The sequence below is a fragment of the Apodemus sylvaticus genome, chromosome 6, assembly GCF_947179515.1.
Source record: "Apodemus sylvaticus chromosome 6, mApoSyl1.1, whole genome shotgun sequence".
NCBI classification, from domain to species: Eukaryota; Metazoa; Chordata; class Mammalia; order Rodentia; family Muridae; genus Apodemus; species Apodemus sylvaticus.
The window spans coordinates 40555630-40573899 of NC_067477.1; the positions used below are offsets into that span (position 1 = coordinate 40555630).

At 47.7% G+C, this 18270-nt stretch overlaps 1 protein-coding gene across 2 annotated transcripts in view; it reads left to right on the plus strand.

Moving 5' to 3' along the window:
* Map3k9 (mitogen-activated protein kinase kinase kinase 9) overlaps positions 1-18270 on the plus strand; it is a 68276-nt gene that overhangs the window by 24549 nt on the left and 25457 nt on the right. For both annotated transcript variants that reach the window (XM_052185515.1, XM_052185516.1), the window contains exon 3: positions 13806-13986. In XM_052185515.1, coding sequence (XP_052041475.1) covers positions 13806-13986 — 181 coding nt within the window. The remainder of the gene's footprint in view (positions 1-13805; positions 13987-18270) is intronic.

Genomic DNA, 18270 nt, shown 5'->3' on the forward strand with positions numbered 1-18270 from the left:
GATTCATAGGAAAGCCTACTCTGTATCTCACAACCTTCCACAGCCACTAAAGACACACAGTGGATCAGAATGGTACCTCCCAATGTTTCCTGCCACTGGATCTGGGCCTCCTTGCCCCTGAGGTCTGTGGTGTCTGTGGTATCTGTGATATATGGCACCGCTTCCGCAACCTTCAGATCCTTTCTCTGCTCCATATCCTGGGTGATATGCCTGGGGTATTTGCATTGTGTGTGAGTTATGGTCCTTAACCAGTTCGATTACCTGGCAAGTCTTGATGAACGTGGGGTGTGCTTGCTATTGTGTGGCTGTTGTAGGAAATACACGTGTCACCTGTCATGTGCATAACACAGGTATTCCTTCCATCCTACTCTGTCAGTCCTCTGAAGACTGACTGCATAAACATACTCAGACAACCAGAAAACTATGTGGCACAATACAAAATAGTTTGCTAAACATAAATAGCTTTAGAGTTGACCAAAGGAGAGTTGAGAACAAGGCCTGGGTGGGGCAATTAGGTCTTTTTTTAAAAAGGGGTAAGATTTAGGAGGTCTTGGTAATCAGGTGGGTGGGTAACAGGGAAGGGGGCTTGCCCCAACAGTGGTAGGTAGGGCTGTGCTCATTGATGGTATGCTGCAAAACAGGAAATTCCCAACTGTGAAATGTTGAACGGAAGCATGTACTTCTAAATAGGTAAGTCTTTTATGTAGACAGCCTGTCTTTGTGGAACCTGTTTCAGTGCTGTGGGTTCTCAATCAAGTAGTCTGGCCATGGGCAAAGCACTCAATCTCTGAACTCTTTTTTTTATTTTTTCCTGTAATGAAGACAACCCTACTATTGTGTATGTAAGCTACTAACGTAATACCTGACACCAAGCAAATGCTCCTTTACTACAGGTTTTATTTCTAAGAGCAGCTGCTTCTCCAGTAGCAGCAGATAGAACTAACTGTTCCAGTTGCCACCTACTGTTTTCATTCGGCCAGCCAGAATAAGAAGGAACCTTTTATTATGCTTGCAGGACTTGGGTCAGGAATTTGTAAAGGCTCAGTAGGATGTCTTTTCCCTACCTCTTGGTGGACTGGGCTTTAGCTGCAAAGACTCAGAGTGAGGCCACAGGTAGAGAAACTGTTTGCTGTCAGTCCGGTGCCTGGGCCAGGAGGCTTTGAAGCCTAGGATCATGGCTATGGCCCTCTCAGGGCTCTTCACCTTCTGTGGCAGCTCAAGGCTGCAAGCAAAAGTACTCAGAACAAGGTAGAAACTGCACTGTCTTTTCTGCACAGAACTTAGAAGCTGTACAGAACCATTTTTACCAACTCCATAGTTTTGAGGAGAGCCTCAAGTCCAAGGAGAGTCCACCCTCAGCAGAAATGCTGAAGTCACACTGGAGAAAAGCACAGATGGTGGGGGCTCGTGTGAGCACAAACAGGAATTCTTCTGTGCTCACCAAGGAAGCAGAGCTTGGCGTTGCAAGATCCTGGGGAGTCTGTGCAGCAGCCACACTGTGTGTCATCGTGCCAGGCAAGAGGAACATGCTGACAGAACCACCAAGGGTCCCGTTTGCTTCCTCTTTCATAGTTATTCTTATCCTGTTTATAGCTGGGTGTGTCAGGGCGGAAGAGTCGGGCTGCCCTGCTCGGAAAGTGGGAGAAGGAAGCAGGGCAGGAAGGTGTGTGAGGAGATTCTCCACCCATCCCTGCCCTCCATTAAGATGGAGGCTGCTGGAAGTCCTGCTTCTGTTTCCCACTAGTGATGTTTGTGTCCAGCTGGGCTCAGGGCTCAAGCCCCAACTGTGTTATCTGGACATCATTTCCACAAAATAGCAATGGCTGTAGATGTCTGAACTGACATCTTTTGGACCAGTTATATTTTAGGATAAGAGAAAGAGAGAGGCAGGAGACACATGCTGGGAGACTGAGCTGGGGAGCTGGCACGACTTTTCTGTTTGGATCACAAGCAGCTTTTTCTCAGCAGGGTGGGAGCCTTGGGAAGGGCTACAGTGGCCAAGGAGATGAAAGTAAAGTCCCACGGGAAGCAGGGGCTGGCCAGAGCCACTTTCAAGGCTGATGAATTTGACCTATAAATACATCAGTTCCCTGTCTCATCATCTGCTGTCCAGCTCAGGAAGGCCAGGGAAATCCACACCATGCTGTCGAGTCACGTGGCAAGCCCAGGTGAGGCGCGTGATGAAAGTGCACACTTTCTTTGTTTCTCATGCTTGGTCCACATGTGTACGCTCTCCGTGGCACATACCAGACCTGTGTCAGGAGCTGTGGATGAGAAAATGGAATAAAAGGAGAAGGACATGGCTACTCCTAAAGTGTGGAGGAGATTTGCATTGTAGACATAGGCAGAAAGCACACAGAGGCAAGAGTCCAGGCTGAGTATGGCCAGGACTGAACCAGACCAAGAGAGGAGAGAGGGGAGGGAGCCCAAGAGAGGAGCCGCCAACCAACAGAGGCAACCTGGGGCCAAGAGGCCAAAATGGCTGGGTTCCACAGGGATCACACTGGGGGAAGGGAAGTGGAAGCCCACCCCCCCCCCCCAAGAAGGAGAGGTTTAGGGTAGGGGGTTGGGTAAGGAGAGCTGGGAGGAGCCTCAGATACTGAAGGATGCTGGGAGAGCTGGCCAGCATCAGCTTTGATGTATTAATAGGCACCTCAGCCATTGGTGCTAGGTTTCTAACAGGATGGAAGGATGGAGTAAGGAAATCTAGTTTTTCTTGTGAGTGGTGTATAAACTGCTCCATGACATGACTGCTCCATGGCATTAAGGGAAGGTTTTAATTGTAGACAAGAGAGAAGAGAAGAGAAGAGAAGAGAAGAGAAGAGAAGAGAAGAGAAGAGAAGAGAAGAGAAGAGAAGAGAAGAGAAGAGAAAAGAAGAGAGAGACAGAGAGAGAGACCAGAGACAGAAGGGGAAGAATATGTAGCCAAAATAGCAGGTTACAAGGAGAGCGAGTAGCTGGGGGAGGGAAGTTCATGAGCTAGATGGAGTTTAGGACAAAGGCGTGGGGGAGAAGGGCTGGGATGCTGGCATGGAGTTTGGAATGTGTAACACGTACTGTGGTACTGCGGGAGCCTGGTGTGCGTTGGTATAGTTTTGGTATGCTAGTAGGCACCATAAGTAGCCGTATGTTCCTTCTGCCTTTTAGAATGCGGTGATGTGGAGTTCTTCTGGATCTGACAAGTGGAACCTCTCTGGTGGAGGAGTAAAAAGGTTTCCTCCTGCATTGGGTGGGCATTGAATAACGTTTCTCCCAGGGTTGGCTGAGATTGCTGGTGCACAGTGGAGCTGGAGCCCTGAGATCTGAGACTTGACACCTGCTTTTGTGTGTGTGTGTGTGTGTTTCAGCATTTGTCACTACTTTATTTTTTATTTTATTGAGCATTTGCTACTATTCTCAAGGCCCTTCCTCCTGTCCTAGGTTAGAATCACTGGGTAAGACAGCATTTTAGAAAAGAGAACAGGTAATTTAATAGTGATTTGTCTTGGGTGGAGGGCCGTAGATCTGGATGGGAAAGGGTAGCGAGATAAGAATTGACAAAACCACAGGGCCTTAGAGGTCATAGGAAATGAGAGGTCTTGTCTTGTAGCCTAGGGTCTGAAGAACCGATGGGAGAAGATTCTGGAAGTCAAAATGGAGGGAGTCCTGGATTGATAATGTGTAGTTGATCCTTAGCTGTGTGGGGTCTGCAGGTTGCATGTTCCCACCATATGAGCGACCTTCTTGTGGAAAAAGCAGGCAGGCCTCGAGGGTCCTAGGGACCCCTGTGGAGTTCCTTCTTACACTTGCATTTATGAGCATCTTGGACTTGGCAGGAGTACGACATTGGTGTTCTGATGGTTTGCATGGGTTTGCCAGTAGAGCAGGCCATGTGGACTTTGCAGGGTCTGGCATACTACTCACAGAAAGCCTCAGACCTCTACTGCCTTCACCCCTGGTGTGAGGGCCTTGTTTGTCCTGCCCACCAGCACTGTTGTTCTTATTCAAGCTAAGGTCTTGCCTTGACCCTACTGCTTTTAGTGCATACTTGTCCTGAATAGTCCCCAGATGACTGGAGAAAAGTCTGGCAGCAAACATTTACTGCCACACCAGCAGACTGTCCTGATGAGAGGCCTAGATATAAAAGGCTGGCACCGAAAGTATTCAAGTAGTTTGCTTTTAGGCTAAAAGCCCCAGAGTTCTGGTAGAAGGAGCACTGCCCTCAGGAGCAGAAGTAGGGTCAGTAATAACCTTGGTAGTTTCTCTGTGAATTCTCTTCCTTTCTAAATGTAGGTTTTCTTTCTTTACCACATCAGTGAGAATCACCTGTCACCTGGACAGTGTTGTGCAGAAAGCCACCTGGAGGGGTGATGTGTCCAGCAGGGGTGGGTGGTGTGTCCAGCAGGGGTGGCTGGCGTGTCCAGCAGGGGTGGCTGGCGTGTCCAGCAGGGTTTCGAACACTAGTTTGTTTAGAGTCTAAACTCTAGGATTAGAGGAGGTTTCTGCCCAGCTTTATATAATCTGAGACTGTCCCAGGACAAGAAGATGGTCCCAGTGCTGTAGATAAACAGGGGATATTGTAGAGACATAACTGTTTAATATCTGACCTGTGTGGGAGGAGCATGTGCTAGGGGAGCTCAGCCTGAGGCACCACAGTGACATTCCAGGCCTGGCTCTGCTTAGATGTGGAGAAGACTCTTCACTTTGAGTCCCAGCTTTCTTGTGGGTAAAATGGTGATGCAGCTTGCAGAGATTCCAGAAAGAGTGGGTCAGGCACCACATACAGGAAGCCTTGTAGTGTACCTGGGATATAGAAGGTGTGCAAGAAATAGTAGTCACTGTGATTATTAGGTGACTTAAAATTTGATGTTAATATAACTTCATGCAGAAATGTGATGAGTTAGACAGTATGGATAAACATAAAGAAAACCTGTCATCTGGACTCCATTACACAGAGATCTCCAGTGTTAGCATTTAGCTATGTGTCTTTCAGATGCTTTCTCCATGACAGAAGACAGACAGAATAGTCAAAATTTAAATTGAACTTTATTTTTACATACTACTTCTTATTATCATGTAGTTATAATTAATATTAAGTTGCCGACTATATTGTGTGAGTGTGTGTGTGTGAGTGTGTGTGTGTCTGGTTGCATTTGTATGTGTGGATGCACATGCATGTCGTGGTGCACGTGTGTGTCAGTCTTCCCCTTCCATTTTATTTGAGGCAGAGTCTCTGTCGTTTTTTCTACTGTGTGGCCAGGTCTGTTGGCCTGTGAGCCTGGGACTCTCCTGGCTCTGCCTCCCATCTTCCCATAGGGGCCCTGTGTGTCTCCCCTGGCGTGGGCTCTGGGGATTCTGACTCAGACCCTCTTACTTGGTAAGTACATTTACCCACTGAGCCGTCTCCCCACCCCCTACTATATCTTTTGGACATAATTTATTGTTGCTGTGTTGGGGTTTAGATCAGGGCCTCGTGCACACTAAACAAGCGCTGTACTACTGAGATACACATCTTTCCCTGATAAAAGGATTTTAAGTAGCACATGGATGATCTAAGTTTAAAAAACAAAGCAGGTCCTGTTGCTTAGGTACCTGTTTCACATCAATAGCTTATTTAATTAAATGTAAAGTTTAATATTGCAAAGTCTCTTTAAGGCAGAACGGAACTGTAGCCAGACACAGTGGCATGCACCTGTATTCCCACCTACTTGGGAGTCTGAGGCAGGAGGATTTCAAGAGCTGAGGAGTTAAAGGCTAGCTAGTGTTCCCTGGTTAACAGTAAAAAGCCTTCTCAAAAAGGGATGAAGAGACTGAGTGTATCAACCACGCCTGTGGTCCCAGTGCACATCAGCCACGCCTGTGGTCCCAGTGCACATCAACCACGCCTGTGGTCCCAGTGCACATCAGCCACGCCTGTGGTCCCAGTGCACATCAGCCACGCCTGTGGTCCCAGTGCTGGAGGCAGAGGCACAAGTATCCAGAGATCAAGGCATCCTTGGCTCATAGTGTGAGACAAAGGCCAGCCAGGAACATACTGGGTTCCTTTTTAAACCAAAACCAAACTGAACCAAACCACACAAACAAACAAACAAACAAACAGAAGAGAAGTTAGAAAGAACCAAAGCATATGTGTGGCTTGTAAGAGATAGCAAAGGTCTCTGGCTTTCTCCTGCTGGTGAAACATCTTTATGAATTCTAGTTCAGTTTCCTTTTCAACTCCCAGGACTTAGCATGATGCCTGATTCATTTAGATTTTCAGTATACAGACTTTTTCATGTAAAAAGGCTTATACCAAAACTTATTATAGATTGTGACATAATGCTTTAAAAATATACACTGAGGCATATGTTTCAGGTTGGTTCACTTCACAGCAGCACAGAGGGCTCTGCACATCTCTATACTAAGATCTTGTTTGCCAGGATGTTGCTTTTGTTTAGACATGGAGCCTTAAAACACATGCCCCTCACAGGCTCCTGTGCTAGGACATTCAGTCCTGAGCTGGGGCGCTGCCGGGGTGACTCTGAAGCCTCTCGGACGTAGAATGGAGATGGCAGATACTGACCACAGGGTTGGGGCTAGAGACGTATAACCCAGTCCTGGCTCCTGCGTAGGCTCTGCTCTTCCTGAGTGCTGGTCCTGTGGAAGCCATGCCTTAGACTCCCTCTGTCCTGGGCTACATCCCCTGAGCCCTGAGCCAGAGTAGACTTTCCCCCGTGAAGTTGTTTCTGTCCTGTATTCTGCCACAGCAATAAAGAAAGCCATGAGTCAGTCGCTGTGCCCTTCTGGAACTGTGTATCAGTGAATCCTGTTACTGTGCAGGAGAGAGAACAACTGAGGTGCGTCACAAATGGTCTGGCTCTTCCTACCATCGATCCCAGCCTTCCAGGATAGGCTGAGACGGCTGGTGCCTCAGTGCGTTTCTGCTTGATTTCAGTTTGGCCTCTCTCACTGACAGTGCTGACTCCCACCCTCTGCTTTAGCTCTTACTTACAGCTCACTCTCTTTTGTTAGCACTGCTGGAGTTGGAGGCCTGGGACACCGTGTCTGGGAAAAGGCCTGTGGGCCCGGTAGCTGCCACGGGGGCTGTGATGAGCTGCGGAATGGCTGGATGTGTCTACAGGAAGTGTGGATGTTTCTCCTCCTGGGTTTCACGGGTGCATAGTGGTGGTGTATTGATGGAATTCGAACTCCCTTTAACTGTTCTCTTAGGGCTGGGCATAGTGGCACGCACCTTTAATCCCAACACTCGGGAGGCAGAGGCAGGCAGAGCTCTGTGAGTACCAGGCCAGCCTGATCCACAAAGTGAGTTCCAAGATACCCAGGGCTACACAGACAAACCCTGTCTCCAAACCAAAACCAAAACCAACAACTACAAAAGAGTGCCCTATTAGGGCTGCACACTATAGCATGGTAATCTGGTGTCTTGACTGAGGACTCGGTTATATCTGGCTTTTGCTTTTCCTGTGGACCAGCCTGTGTGAATTCCAGGCTCCAAATTTGAAAGTAGGCTTAGTGATGTACTTGCTCTCCTGTTTGTTGAGAGGATTAAAGATGATGATGAGTGTAAATCACTCAGTGCAGAACCTGGCACTGAGGCCCTATAACCCTTAACTGTGACTGTTTTCTCTAAGTCACTGTACACTCTAACATCATAAAGGACGTAGTTTAAAAAGTTAGAAACCATCAGTAGAGCTTCTTCAATGACTGGTGGAGGACCCTAGAACAAGTATTTGCAGCTCAGTGGCTGAGGAGATTTAAAAGAAGCATTTCGTGATACCTGATTGTGTTTGACTCAGTCAGGACACACTTTCATCAAGTACCCTGTGGTCCATGCGAGAAGCCATTACGCTTCCTCTTTGCTCCATCTGAGACCCAGGAAAGATGCTCCTGGCTTTGTACTTCTCTGTTTGCCTGTCTGTTCCAAGAAGGGGTCCATCCATAGTGCCCAAAGACTCCATTTTCTCCACCCCCACCCATAGGTGAATAATGGTGGGAAAGCCTAGCTTTGCTGGCTATGCAGGTGGGACTTGGTGAGACTTCTGACATGAACTCGACCAGGGCCTCATGCTGGCATCTCCCTGCTCAGGCAGCACCACACCTCTGCTGGAGCCTGGAGTCAGGGAGTCTAGGCAGTGAATCATTTGCCCAGTAAGCAAGTCTGCTCTCTTGGCCATGCCTAAAGAGATAGAGCGGGCAGAGGGCCAGGGCCGAGCGGGAGAGCCCGGGGGATGTGTCCTGGCTGTACTGTCGTGCCTGGTAGTGGGCCCTGGCCAGGCACTCTTGTTGGGCTTTTGCTGAGTCAGTGCGGACAGGTCGCTCCATGTCAGCAGCTGCTCTGTGGGCACTCACGGCTTCTGGGTGTGGCTGGGGCTCTAGCTTACCCCCCTTCTTCCCTTGGAGACATTGTAGTGCAAGAATGAAATGTCTCAAATGTCAACTTGGAGGCTGCAACCTGAAGGTTGCAGAGGTGAGGGCATGGGATTTTTGTTTTCCCTCTGGCATAATGTCCTCATACACCACCCCCCACCACACCCCACCCCCAACTCATGTTTACCCTGAGTTTTGGGTTTTACCTTTCTTACCTCAAGACAGTTGGCAGAGCTTGACTGAGTCTTGGAAGACTGATGAAGCTTTCAGGGAATTATAGATTTTGAGAATGTCAGGTAGGGAAATGGAGTCCGAGAGAGGATTTCACAGGGGACCCTAGGACCCACATCCCGGTCCATGCCTGTTGCAGTTTTCTTTTTTCTGCCTTGCTGTGACTCAGATATTGTTCTCCTGTAGGTAGAAGAGGCACTGATGCTGTGGTGTGTCTTCCTCTGTCTCTTTCTTCCTGTTCCTCCCTGTCCTTCCCTGTCCCTCCCTCTCCCTCTTTCCCTCTTCTTCCCCCTCCCCCCCTCCATCTTTCCCTCCCTCCCTCCTTCCCTTCCTCCCTCCCTCCTTTCCTTCTTCCCTCCCTCCCTCTCTCCCTTCCTCTTTCCTTCCTTCTCTCCCTCTCCCTCCCTCCCTCCCTCCCTCTCTCCTTCCCTCTCTCTCCCTCCCTCTCTCCTTCTTCCTCTTCCTGAGGAGAAGGGCATCATGGATCCTCCTCTGTACCAGCTCACAGCTCTCCTTCCTCTGTAACCCAATCATTCCCACCATTTATTATTTTGAAGGAAATCACCAACACCTTCTCAGTGTATGTGTAACTATTTCAGTGTATACCCTTAAAACTTAAATAGCGCCCCTCTGAACACAAGCTTTGTGCTGAATCACAGCAGATGAGCCTGACTCAGCAAAGCACTCTAGAGACTAAAGCACAGGCTGAAAAGCCCTTCAAGGAAAAAGAAAATGGCAGAAAACAGACAAGAACAGGAGCAGCTGCTGCCCCGGAGCATGTACTTCTCCCCCCAAACAAAGGAGAAAATGAGGAAGAGCTTTTAGAACTTAGTGCCCATGACAGGGAGTCCACATCCGGCATTGGGTCACAGCTGCAAAGCTCAGCCAGGGAGCACAAAGAGTGTGACAAGAGCAAGTGAGGAGAGAGAAGGGACTGGAGCCGCTGTGGAGGGCTTAGAGCCTGGAGGAGCTTGGCAGGAAGGCGGATGGCCGGTCGGAGCCAGATCCCCAGGAGCAACATGGAGAGGGCTGATTCCTGCAGCTCACCTTACCGTGCACTTGCATGCTGTAGCATGAGTACATACACACACACACACACACACACAGGCACACACACGCACAGGCACACACACACATACACACAGGCACACACATACACAGGCACACACAGGCACAGGCACATACACACATACAGGCACACACACACGCGCACGCACACACACACAGGCACACACATACACACAGGCACACACACACATTCATACACAGGCACACACACTGAGCACATCTACACACAGATGCACGCACACATACGCACACACATGCACATGCATACACACACACATACAGGCACACACACTGAGCACATCTACACACAGATGCACGCACACATATGCACACACACGCACATGCATACACACACACACACACACACAAATACAAGTATTTATTTTAAAATTGGAGAACTAGTCCATGAAGCCCACTACAGAGTCTAGACCTTTGGGCTTTGGGGCATGAGGCCTGACTGTCATAAGTAGGTGCCAAGAGCGGGAGTTGAGAAGTTGTTGCTCAGTTTCAGGGCTGTAATGTGCGGACCCACTGCCCCCGCCGCCCATCCTCTGTAGTGAGCATCAGGCGCTCCTTACTGTGGTAGACAGAGGTGGATCCTCTGATTTAAGAACCTGAATCATTTTTTTCCTTAGGTGAATTCTGTCAGGTATCATGGCCATGGGGTGCCTAAGTAACTGGTGCAGATATTCCAGGCCAAATTATCCAAATCTTCAAATTATCTCTTTTGTAGCCTAGCCCACAGCCCACATTGCATCAGTATGTCAGTCACTGGGTGACTGTCAGTCCCCGGTTGAGGTGTTAATTCTCTGACTCTGCTCTCCTTTGCATAATCATTTCCTAATACTTTTTAAAATTAACATTTAAAAAATATAGAGAAAATGCACAGGTACACTTCAGTCAGTAACTGTCCAGGCACGAGGGAGTTCTTGCCAAGAGCCTGGTCCTATGCAAGGTTCCTGGGGCAGGACATCATGGATTCTAGACGAGAATGAGGGTTTTACCCTCCAGGGGTTGGATTCTGTGGCATTCTAGAAAAGATGATAGAAACTCATATGCCCCAGCAGTGAGTATTTAGCCGTACCAGCGGTTGGATTGTGTGCAGTTGGTTTTGCCTGCTGAGGAAGAACTAGCGGTGGGGCAGCAGGGAGGACGAGCTACTGGGCTGTAGCTCTGAGGAACATCTTTCAGCATCTGGGTCACAGGGCACAGAGATGGAGAACAAGGCTGTGGCTGAGAGATGTGGGCTCTGCTCCTGTCCCCTTTACCTCTCTTTTGACATGGATGAAACAGGGAATGTCATCCTCCTACTTCTCAGAGACAACTAAAGGACTCAGAAAGATGACGTCAGCAAGCAGCCAAGTTCAGTTACAGAGCATTTGATCCAACTCGAGCAGCTGTCCTTCTGTGTAGTGTACAGCAGGAATTTATTACAATGGAATATTATTAGCCATGAAAAGGAATGTGGTACTAATAGAAGCTATGACATGACAAGCCTGAAAACATTAAGGAAGTGAGACAGATATCATACTGTAGCTTTCTATTTTATAAAGTCTTCACCAGGGGGTCAAAGCACATTGGGGGTGTAGGGCCTGGGAGGAGAGAAGAATGTGGGGATATTTGCTTAGTGGTTACGGGACTTCCTTTGGGTGATGGGAATGGCCCGGAACAGATAGAGGTGGTCTACTGGATGTTGGCTGTACAACGCTTGATTGTTTCCTATTTCATCTTAACCGACTTGTACAACAGCAATGTAAAGGAAAGCTTTCACAAGCCCTGGTGCTGGAAAGACCAGTACTTCAGAACACTGTGACCTGCTACTGCCTGCTGAGGTAGCGACTGTTTCAGATTATAGTCCCTCTCTGTTGATGAGGGTTGTTCTCTAGGTCATGGAGTACACGAAGGGCAGGGTCAGCTGAGTCTGAGGTGGGTGGGACAGTGGTGAGCAGGTGAGTGACCTGTAGCTAGCTGTATGCACCATGCAGACAGTCTGTGGCTGGTTCTTACCCCATCTTGCATCTAGTTTAAGCATCCAGACAGACTAATAGGAAACATCATCTCTCTCTCTCTCCTGGTTGCACCTTCCCCCAGCCACCTAGGACTTTGGGTGAGTGGATCCCAATCAGTGTATATTCAGGGAGACACTCCCTGCCTCTGGAGTGGGATAGGGAATTTCCTTAGTGTCATTTGTCTGACTCTTTGAATGTCTGCCGTCTTGTTGTTTCTGCCTCAGAAGATTCTGGAAGAGTTTTTGTTGTTGTTGTTGTGTGTTTGTTTGTTTTTGTCCCTAGAGAAGGTTTTTTTTCCTTCTCTTGTTTTGTATCTGCTCAGGCACTGGGGTGGGAGAAGCCAGGATGGGGAGGGACTGGAGCAGAGAGGGTGTGGAGGAGGAGGGCGGGTCCATCCATTAGGTCTAGGTGGGGTTGTTTGCTTTCTAGACTCTAGCTCTCAAGCTACTGATAATCCGGGGCACACTGCTGTTTCTCTAAGAAGCACATAGGACCTGGAGCTCCTTGGGCCACATCCCTTCAGTATGTGACAGTTCAATGGATGGGAGTAGGAGTGGAGAGAAGGGGCGTGGCTGTGTCGTGAAGCATCTGTTCTTACACTGCAGAAGGGTCTTTGCTGTCAGGGTCTGCCATGTAAGACATCTTAGATAGGTGCATGGGCAGTGGGAAGCCTCTAGGTTGTCTTGGCACATCGGACTAAAAGGTAACTTGGATCATTTTTACTGTTCCCCCACCAACCCCCCCACCCCCCACCCCCGCACCTAGATGAATCCCTTGTACAATTAATTGCTACACTGTCTGTAGCAGGTTTCTTCCTCACAGGAGCTAAGAGCGAACCTTCCTTCTTGCTCTGAAGTCTCACTAACACAGACTGAGGCAAGGCTGTGTCCAGCCACACAGGCTGTGCTCACACAAAGCCTTTGGCTCACCCAACTGTGGATAAGGAGGTGTGTCCTCGTTTGTCCGGACGGTTTCTTCGTCCCCACGCAGCAGAGCTCTGTGGTTTACAGTACGGCATCGTAGTCAGTGAGGTTTGAGGTGATTTTTAGCCAGATTATCTCCCACCAGGTTTCATGGCTCGGGCCATCATATGGGTGTAGGGGCCACCATGGCTGCCAGCCTAGGAGAGCCAGTGCTTTGGAGTCAACTCTCACCAGCTCCTTTTCCTTGACCATGCTCACTGAGGATATCAGGAGTGTGTGCAAGTGTGTGTCTCTGATCCCCTGACCCCCAGTTTGCCAGCCATTTATCAACTGGTTAGGCGACTTACCTGAATGATGAAAAAAATCCTAAGAGCCCAATAGACAGGCTTTCTTAAGAATGTCAGTGGCTCTGGGTATAGTGGCACATACCTTCAACACCAGAATTTGGGAGGCAGAGGCAGGCCTCTGTGAGTTCCAAGCCATCCTGGTCTAGGAGTCAAGCCCAGCCAGAGAAACCCTATCTCACAAAACAAAACAAAACAATGTCAGTGGTGTCCAACCCACAGTATATAGGCCTCAAGTGTCTAAGGAAGCTTCATGAATGTGTGTAGATGCTGTCAGTGTCATGGTGTCAGCCGGTGGGTAGGATATGCCTGCAAATGGGTCACAGAGCTGGCTAGACACTGAACATTTTGATGATCCAGCATGCATCTGCAGTCCCTGTGATCTGTGGATGGGTCTATCTCCTGATGCAGGGAACCCTGTGGCTGCTCCTCAGAAGGGCATATATGGCTCACAGTTTCTCTGTCACTCTGCAGTAGGAAAGCAGGCTCACATCAGTTGCCAGGGGTCCAGCCCTGCATTGGGGACACAAGTACGGCAATGCAAGCTGAGTACCCCGTATCCCGCTGAGTACCCCATATCCCGTGTGTGTGGCACCAGCAGAGCTTCACCTTATAGACTTGACCTCTGAATAGTTTTTGGATAGGGATGTTGAGCCTGAAATGCCTACCTCGTTAGGGGCATTGCAGGAACTTGAGACGATACTAACAAAGATAGGTGCTACAGAATAAACATGGTGTGTGTTTATTCTGTGTGATATGTGTTGGAGGGCTAAAATTGTGTTTCTGCCATCAGTACACACTGGCAGTGCCTGCAGGAGATGGCAGTAGATGTGAGGCCCTGTGACTAATGCTCATCTGGTTTCTTCTGTGTTGTCTTCACTTAGTATTGATCCTGCAGAAGGTGGAGAATGGAGACCTGAGTAACAAGATTCTGAAGATCACCGACTTTGGGTTGGCGAGGGAATGGCACCGGACCACCAAGATGAGCGCGGCAGGAACATACGCTTGGATGGCACCTGAAGTCATCCGTGCTTCCATGTTTTCCAAAGGCAGTGACGTGTGGAGGTAAGGTGCAGCCTCCCAGGTCCCAGGCCTGTTTTCCCTGCACATTTCAGGACTTGGAATTGAGGTTACAGAACCCAAAGCAGTCCAAGTAGGTCAGTGTGACCTCTTGGCAATATACTAATTTCTGTGTTGCTAGGATATGCTGTAGTAATTGCAGGCACTTCACGGAGTAGATGGCACCTCAGAAAAGCTCTGCAGATTCTAGGACCACCTTGTACTTCCATGTCTGACCTGCAGGGTAGGGAATCGCTGTACATCAAGTGGTTTGATGGTTCAGAGGCTGGTTTCAGGGGCTGCTGCCACCACCTGGGAGGACTCACCCAGTGTCCTTCCTGTAAACTCCTGGCCAGTGGGAGCCCTCTGGGCTGCCTTTTTGTTCATTATTTAGAAATCATCCTTTCCAGTTACCTGGTTACACTTTTTTTTTAATTTTATAAATATATTTTTATTTTCTATATTCTTTGTTTACAATCCAAAATCTTTCCCCTTTCCCAGTTCCCCCCTCCCCATATGTCCCATAAGTCCTCTTCTCTCCATCCATTCTCCTATCTTTCCCCCTCCCTTTTCTCTGTCCTGGTACTCCCCTACAATGCTGGATCAAGCCTTTCCAGGATTAGGGCCCTCTTCTTCCTTCTTCATGGGAATCATTTGATATGCTAATTGTATCTTCAGTATTCAGAGCTTCAGGGCTAATTAATACCCACTTATCAATGATTGCATTCCATGTGTATTCTTTTGTGATTGCGTTACCTCGCTTAGGATGATATTTTCCAGTTCCATCCATTTGCCTAAAAAATTCATGAATTCATTGTTTTTATTTGCTGAATAGTACTCCATTGTGTATATATACCACATTTTCTGTATCCATTCCTCCACTGAGGGATATCTGGGTTCTTTCCAGCTTCTGGCTATTATAAATAAGGCTGCTATGAACATAGTGGAGCATGTGTCCTTATTGCATGCTGGGGAATCCTCTGGGTATATGCCCAGGAGAGGTATAGCAGGGTCCTCCAAAAGTGTCATGTCCAGTTTTCTTAGGAACCGCCAGACTGATTTCCATAGTGGTTGTAACATCTTAGAATCCCAACAGCAGTGAAGGAGTGCTCCTCTTTCTCCACATCCTCACCAACACCTGCTGTCTCCTGGGTTTTTAACCTTAGCCATTCTGACTGGTGTGAGGTGAAATCTCAGGGTTGTTTTGATTTGCATTTCCCTGATGACTAATGGTGTTGAGCATTTCTCAGGCTTCTCGGTGCTTCTCGGCCATCTGAATTTCTTCAGGTGAAAATTCTTTGTTTAGCTCTGTACCCCATTTTTTAATAGGGTTATTTGGCTCCCTGGGGTCTAACTTCTTGAGTTCTTTGTATATATTGGATATTAGCCCTCTATCGGATGTAGGATTGGTGAAGATCTTTTCCCAATTTGTTGGTTGTCGTTTTGTCCTTTTGACGGTGTCCTCTTTGTAATTTTATGAGATCCCATTTGTCAATTCTTGATCTTAGAGCATAAGCTATTGGTGTTCTGTTCAGGAACTTTTCCCCTGTGCCCATGTCCTCAAGGGTTTTTCCCAGTTTCTTTTCTATTAGTTTCAGTGTGACTGGTTTTATGTGGAGGTCCTTGATCCACTTGGAGTTGAGCTTAGTACAAGGAGATAAGAATAGATCAATTCGAATTCTCCTGCATGCTGACCTCCAGTTGAATCAGCACCATTTGTTGAAAAGGCTACCTTTTTTCCACTGGATGTTTTCAGCTCCTTTGTCGAAGATCAAGTGACCATAGGTGTGTGGATTCATTTCTAGGTCTTCAATTCTATTCCATTGGTCCATTTGCCTGTTGCTGTACCAATACCATGCAGTTTTTAACACTATTGCTCTGTAGTATTGCTTGAGGTCTGGGATACTAATTCCCCCAGAAGTTCTTTTACTGACCTGGCTACACTTTTATTCAGGGTTCTGTATGCTGGATATTTATCCAGGAAAGGGAAGAGATGGGTCCTCAGAAGGCCATAAGAGCTATGAAGTTACAGACTGGACATGGCCAGCCATCTATCTCCACTAGCAAGGCCATCTTGCCAAAAGCAATATACAGATTCAATGCAATCCCCATCAAAATCCCAACTCAGTTCTTCACAGAGTTAGAAAAAGCAATTCTCAAATTTATCTGGAATAACAAAAAACCCAGGATAGCTAAAACTATTCTCAACAGTAAACGATGGTCCAAGAGGTCACAAGGACATAGATCTAAAAACATTATGTTGCTATCGAAGGGAGATGAGCAACAATAGGATAGACTTTGTCCTGTCTGAAGGACAGCAGTGACACCGTCACATAAAATGACACCTTCACCTTCATTTCACCTCAGTCTAGGGTCCGTGCTTCCTGGCATGGGGCAGAGCGACTGTGTGTGTGTGTGTGTGCGCGCGCACGCGCGCGCGTGTGCTTCCGTATTTGTGTATTTCCTTTAAGGTAACTTCCTTGAGATACTATTCACATATCATAAAGTACAACCTTTGCAGTATGTAAGTCAGTACTTTTTAGAATCTATAAAACTGACTTTAGGATTGGGATGTGGTTCAGTGGTAGATTACCTGCCCAGTATGCCTAGGACCCTCGATGCAGAGAATTAGGTGTGATGGTGTGAGTATGTAATCCTAGAATTCAAGAGGTAGAGGCAGGAGGATCAGAGGTTCGGCTGGTCAAAGCCAGCCTGGGATACGCGAGACCCTATGTTATAAAAACAAAAACAAAGCCCAACTAAAACCAAACGCCACACTTACTGGCTTCCTGCACTGCTCTCACAAGTTTCCACACACCAGGGGATGGAAAGCCATGGAGCTTTATTCTTTCATTGCTGTAGAGGCCAAAAGTATGAAATAGGTGCAGCGGACCCCATCCTAATGATCCTAGAGGAGGAGACTCAGTCCACATACGGATTCTAAATTCTAGAACATCAGCAGGGCCATCGTTCAGCACACTGCAATCACTATTTCTAAAGGCTGCTCCTAACCTCAGAGAAAGTGCACGCCTCCTGCTTGTCACTCTCCCCGCCTGTCATTCTCTGCCTCTGGAGCAGCTGCCCATTGCCATCACGTCAGTGGAACCACACGATGCCTGTCCTCTGTCGCTCACACCTAACATTTAACAGAATGTTTACAGGTCCATCCATGTTGGAGTCCATGATCCTGAAGTCAGGCGGGCCGTGGATGTTTATTCAGTCACTGTGATGGGTAGTGAGTGGTTTTCACGTCTGGAATGCTATGAGTAAGGCCGCTGTGGACATGGACACAGGTTCTCTTGTGACCATACATTTCCCTTCACTCGGGCACGCACTTAATTGCATTAAGTCAAGCAACTAAGTGCATGTGTAACTTTTCGAGGCCTAGAAAACTATTTTGATCACAGATGCTCTGCGTAAATTCCATTGGTCCAAGACTAACTCTGGTACTTCCCTGTACCACTTGGTGCTGCTGTTTCAGGTACAGCCATCCTCATCTGGGAAGCAGGGTTTCACTGTGTTCTTAATCTGCATTTCCTGAATTGGAGAATTGCATGTCTCCCCAGGAGATGTGTCTGTTCAGTGCTTTTGCCAATTAAAAACTAGATTAGCTCTTGTTATTTTTGAGTTTAAAGTATTTTAGTACTACATATTTTTCCACTCTGTTTTTGGATAACTCTCAGTAGTAGTCTTTGAATTCCCTGTGCTTCTTGGTTTCCTCTTCTCACCTGACTTTGGTGTCATAAGAACGCATGGCCTCCAATAAGGCTGTGCAGTCTGAGCTCTGTTCCCTCTAAGAATCTTACAATACTGATTCTCACCCGTGTTGATTTGGTTTTCCATGTGGTGTGAAGCGGAGACCAAACTTTAGATTTTCATGTCTGTTCATTTGTATTGGGACTACACATTGAAGAGACTGTCCTCTTCCCATGGAAACACTCGGTTACCTCCGCCAGAAACAGCTCATGAGGAATGTGAGGGTTTATTCCAAGTTCATAGCTCTCTGTTAACACATCTCTGTTTGCTCATAGGCAATATCACCCTTTCTCAATTAAAATGCAGCATCATAGTAAGTTGTTTTTTGGTTTTTGGTTTTTGGTTTTTTTTGGATTTGGTTTTTTCGAGACAGGGTTTCTCTGTATAGCCCTGGCTGTCCTGGAACTCACTTTGTAGACCAGGCTGGCCTCGAACTCAGAAATCCACCTGCCTCTGCCTCCCAGAGTGCTGGGATTACAGGCGTGCACCACCACCGCCCAGCTCGTAGTAAGTTTTGATGTTAGGCTATGAGAG